The 4,642-nt window shown below is 45.0% G+C and overlaps 1 protein-coding gene across 1 annotated transcript; it reads left to right on the top strand.

The window, feature by feature from the left end:
• The first annotated feature begins 233 nt into the window (after positions 1-233).
• LOC109779159 (transcription factor MYB102) lies at positions 234-2,688 on the top strand. Its single transcript, XM_020337770.4, has 3 exons — positions 234-641; positions 814-943; positions 1,539-2,688. Exons 1-3 carry the CDS (start codon positions 509-511, stop codon positions 2,305-2,307), a joined length of 1,032 nt encoding a protein of 343 aa, XP_020193359.1. The 5' UTR covers positions 234-508; the 3' UTR covers positions 2,308-2,688.
• Positions 2,689-4,642: the final 1,954 nt, after the last annotated feature.

Genomic DNA, 4,642 nt, shown 5'->3' on the forward strand with positions numbered 1-4,642 from the left:
CAACAAAGGGTAGGACCCTCTCAAGGGAGGAAAAATTTGCACATGAAGTGTCAAGATTATGCCTCTTGCACATATCGCATGCTATAATTAGGAGGATCCCTCTGGAAGCAAACAAGAAGAGACTAACCAAGATATTAGTATCTTAATTCTAATTAATTAATTAACAGAAGAGTGAAGGAGGCAGAAGCCAGAGATGGATGGAAAGGGCCAAGGCAAAGAGCTCATATTAAAAAGGGGGGCTAAACACCAACCAACCATTTGCATGCTCCATCCGTCCTCCTTCCTTCCTTCCATGCATGCTATGTCATGTTCTACTAAGCTAGCTAGCAGAAGAAGATAGTTCATCCATGCATGCATGACACCTCAATTATATTATTTCTGTTTACGATCTACATAGCTAGCTAGCTTCCCTAGCTATAAGCAGCTACCGAATTGGTTGAGAGGGAGTGTGCATTGCAGTGTTCAGATCAGTCACTGGTCGATCTGGTCTCTCAACTGAGGTGTGTGCATGGGGCATCACTCTTGCTGCAACCAGCAGAAGGTGAAGAGGGGCCTGTGGTCTCCTGAGGAGGATGAGAAGCTCGTCCGCTACATCACCACCCATGGCTATGGCTGCTGGAGTGAGGTCCCCGAGAAAGCCGGTACGTAACCTTGATCCGTCTATCTCGGCCGCCTCGATCCGGCCTTTCTCATTCGATTAACATATGAGTATATAGCTTTGCCCCTTGATGACCAGTTGAAGATGGGGCTCTCTGGCTTGGAATTCATTTGGTTTGCTTAATTTTGGTGCAATGCCATGTTTTTTCTATGTAGGATTGCAGCGGTGTGGGAAGAGCTGCCGGCTGCGGTGGATCAACTACCTGAGGCCCGACATCCGGCGAGGGCGGTTCTCGCCGGAGGAGGAGAAGCTCATCATCAGTCTCCACGCCATTGTTGGCAACAGGTAGCTGGGACACAATGGAAAATTAATTAGCATGATTCTTTCTAATTTGGAGGCAATTATTTTGTTCTATCTTAATTTGACAATGCCGCAACTTGGAGCTGCTTATCAATCACTCATCTGACCTGTGCCAAATCTTGCTGACATACATCACTTACTTGATTATTACCAGCAATCCTGTAGCTAATGTCGCATGCAGGTGACAAAAGTGATTTGAAATCTCCTAAAAAGAAACGGTGTTTTGAAGTGTTACTCGATCATGCATGGCCACAAGCTTGTTTTCTCTGGAGCGCGCTACAGCTAATTAAGCTCTTTTCCAAGTTAATTAAGAGGTCTAGTCTATGTATATGCAACATCAGCATGACGCCATGTATACGTGCCAAATGGCGCCATACTAGCCGTCATTTTCAACTAGTTAAACTTGAACACGACTACCCTAACAACAAATCAATGAAGTGGTACGTAGGAGTACTACACAAAGCTAGCTATAGAGCTAGGGTTTCTTCAAGGCAAAGGTTCCAAAATTAGCTAGCTTAGTGATGACAAAAGGAAAAATTCATAGAATGGCTTTACTGACGTAAACACGGTCGTATTACAGGTGGGCCCACATTGCCAGCCACTTGCCTGGCCGGACGGACAACGAGATCAAGAACTACTGGAACTCGTGGATCAAGAAGAAGATACGCAAGGCTCCGGCGGCGCCGAACGTAACTACCACCTCGTCCACGACGTCGACGAGCCCACCTAACAACGGCCTAGCGCCGTGCAGCGGCAGCACGGCCACGTCGGACGTCCACCGCCGCCGCCTGCAGCATCCGACGTTCAGCTGCGCACCAGCGGGGGACCAACTGCAGCTCGACGCCATCATCAGCCACCACCAGAGCACCAGCCTAGCCCTGCCGGTTGCCGCCGGGGCCGGGCAGGACTCACCGCCAGGGATGTCGCATCACTGCCCGCTCTTCATGTTCGACACCGGTGTCGTCAGCACGCCGTTCGCATCCGCCGCGGCGCAGCAGCACCCGTTCATCGCCAGCTTCACGGCAGCGATGGCGGAAGCGGACACGCCCAGTTGCTACCACCTGCCTCCCTTGGTGGACGGCATGGGTGCCATGGGAATGTGCATGGAAGCCATGGACGATCACTGCGGCGCCGGCGCCGGCATGGGCAATGGGTGCTTCGGGGACGAGCAGAGGCAGCGGCGGCGGCCGGAGCTGGAGGACGAGGAGGGGGAGCAGCTAGGGCAGCATGAGCAGTGGGACGAGGAGCAGCTGCTGATGTGGGATGATCAAGAAGTACTAACACCGTCCAACATGGAGGCCATGCAAAGTGGTGAACACTCCCTCCTTTTTATGGGACCAAACGCATGATCGACCAGAAAGCTGCTAAATCCATGTGCACATATGCTTTGCTTGCTCCATGCATGCACACATGATCAAGGAGTATCTCTCCCCCTCTCACATCTGATATTTCTCTCTCTAGCTCATTCTGCTGATCCGATCTGTCCATAGACAAATACTGAGGTTTTCCAAAGGTGCACTTAATTTATTGTGTTTGATTTTTTTTCTCAAATTTTCCTAATTTTTTGGTTTTGGAGTGAAGAATGTTTGTTAATTGGGCTTTGTAAAGAGATAACTTGCATGCATGCATGTTTGCATGGCATGGCAACTGGTGTGTAATTGATTGATGTATGCTGAGTGAATCTATAATAAACAGGAAGGAATGAAAGGGAACTCCTCCTTTTGCTCTTTTGGATTCTTGTGTTCGTTTGTTTCTTCATGTTGTGCATGCATGCATGTCTACGGAGGGATCAATGTGTACCTTTTTAGTGACTAACTGATTTCTTGTTTTTATTCCTATGTTGTTCTCTGTTCTCTAAGGACAAGGTAAAGAAAAAACGATTTACACTAGCTACTAAGGCAAAATCTACCACACACGGCCCTGTCACCACATACATTAACAATTTAACTTTATAAACGAGTCACAGATAATATGAGGTTATATAACGTGTTTAAACCGTCTTTGAAAATCAATATGTGTGGACAGGTGGAAGCTAGACCTGGTAATAGAGATGGTCTTTTTTGTGGGTGGTAATAGAGATGTTTTACAGTCCTTGAGAGATTGGCAGGCCTTTCTTGATGGAAATTATTGTCCTGGTTACTTCGGCATTTTGCATATGCACCAATAACTTCATCTACTTGTTTCAAAAAAAAAACTTCATCTTCAAAAGGAGATCATCCCCATCTCTCTAGACCCATAAGAATCTCCAAGAAGGAATTTTGCATGTTGCTCTATAGAGCAAAGATAAGAGAGACTTGTTTTTCTACGATGCACGTGATATATCGTGCGTGCATTCACCATCCGTCACTGTTTTGAGATTCGTGTTACGTTTTCTCATCTTTAGGAAAAAAAACTTGTCTCAAAGTACTACATTTCCCCCCTTATTCCAAAGTGTATCACCGCGTTTGATTGTTTCTTGGCAAATCCACTCTGAAACAAGTGCACTCTTATTTATTGGTACACAGAGAAATGTTATATGATACACTTTGAAACAAGAAAATGTAATACAACACTATGAAACAAAACAATCTTAAAGCAATGGCGAACGGTGGATACATGCATGATAGAATATCATTCTCAAAGAAAATGTCAAACTCCAAAAAAAAATTATGGATAGATAAAAATCAAGAGCTAGGTTGATAGATAACTTCGTGTAATCACTTATTTGTACGTGCAAACATAATATAAATTCTCCGGTGGAAACGCTATTGTTTCCCTTGGAAAAATAGACATGGTCCAGTATATTGGTTTTTCTGCCAGTGTCCAAGGTCATGCGTGCACGCTAGCTATATATATCCGGGTTTGCCATAGTGCCATATTTTTTTCCCATATCCGGAATAACATTATGCACGTATGACAGACTGTATTAGTCAACGATGCCCTTGACTTGTCGGTACGTCGTGCACCCATGACAGACTGTTATAAGTCATCCCTGCAAATAGTCTTTGTCGGCAGAAGACTGTGAGTGCTAGCTTTGACATTTGTGCGTGCCGGCGGGTGAAAGATCGATCGGTGCGTGCCATTGCATTGCACCCATGGGCCTATAGTTATTTGATTCTATACTTACTTCGCTGTCAATGTCGTCTAGCTCAACAGTACTACGTTAACTACAAGCTACTTACAACGTCGTTCCATGCACGATGTAGCTATAGGTACACGTAATAAGAGTATAGAAATGGATGTGCCAGAGACGACGTACGTCGGCACCAACCAAAAGCTAGAAATATTTCATTAACCAATCATCGCACCGAGCATAATTTGTATCAATACTCAAGAAAATGTTTAATTTTTTTGCCAGTTTGACGTGTTACCTAATCAGTCAAGCTAGAGTACCACTATATGATGATCGATGACATTGATTATTATGGACCAAAGAGTACATTACTACTATTTTTGCTCGGTACGTATTGTAGTTATACACACTCAAACAAATATGTGCATGTTGGTTCCTCAAAAAACAAGCATGGTTTGATTAATCGTTGATAATTAATTGGTGACTTGTTGCATCATCATCTCCATCCAAGAATGTTCCCTACATGTCACATCACTGCCGGCATATATATGTTAGGTGCTACGTTAAGCCAGCGGGGCGCATGCATGAGCTGCTCGATCATCACTTGCTGGCTCACTTCATTGTTTTTTTTT

This window comes from Aegilops tauschii, chromosome 7, assembly GCF_002575655.3.
Source record: "Aegilops tauschii subsp. strangulata cultivar AL8/78 chromosome 7, Aet v6.0, whole genome shotgun sequence".
NCBI lineage: Eukaryota > Viridiplantae > Streptophyta > Magnoliopsida > Poales > Poaceae > Aegilops > Aegilops tauschii.

Bases quoted from the DNA above. Each gene is read 5' to 3' on its own strand.
- LOC109779159 (XM_020337770.4), top strand. From the start codon at position 509: ATGGGGCATCACTCTTGCTGCAACCAGCAGAAGGTGAAGAGGGGCCTG. The intron at 642-813 runs GTACGTAACCTT...TTTTCTATGTAG, and splicing joins TGAGGTCCCCGAGAAAGCCG to GATTGCAGCGGTGTGGGAAG. The intron at 944-1,538 runs GTAGCTGGGACA...GTCGTATTACAG, and splicing joins CACGCCATTGTTGGCAACAG to GTGGGCCCACATTGCCAGCC.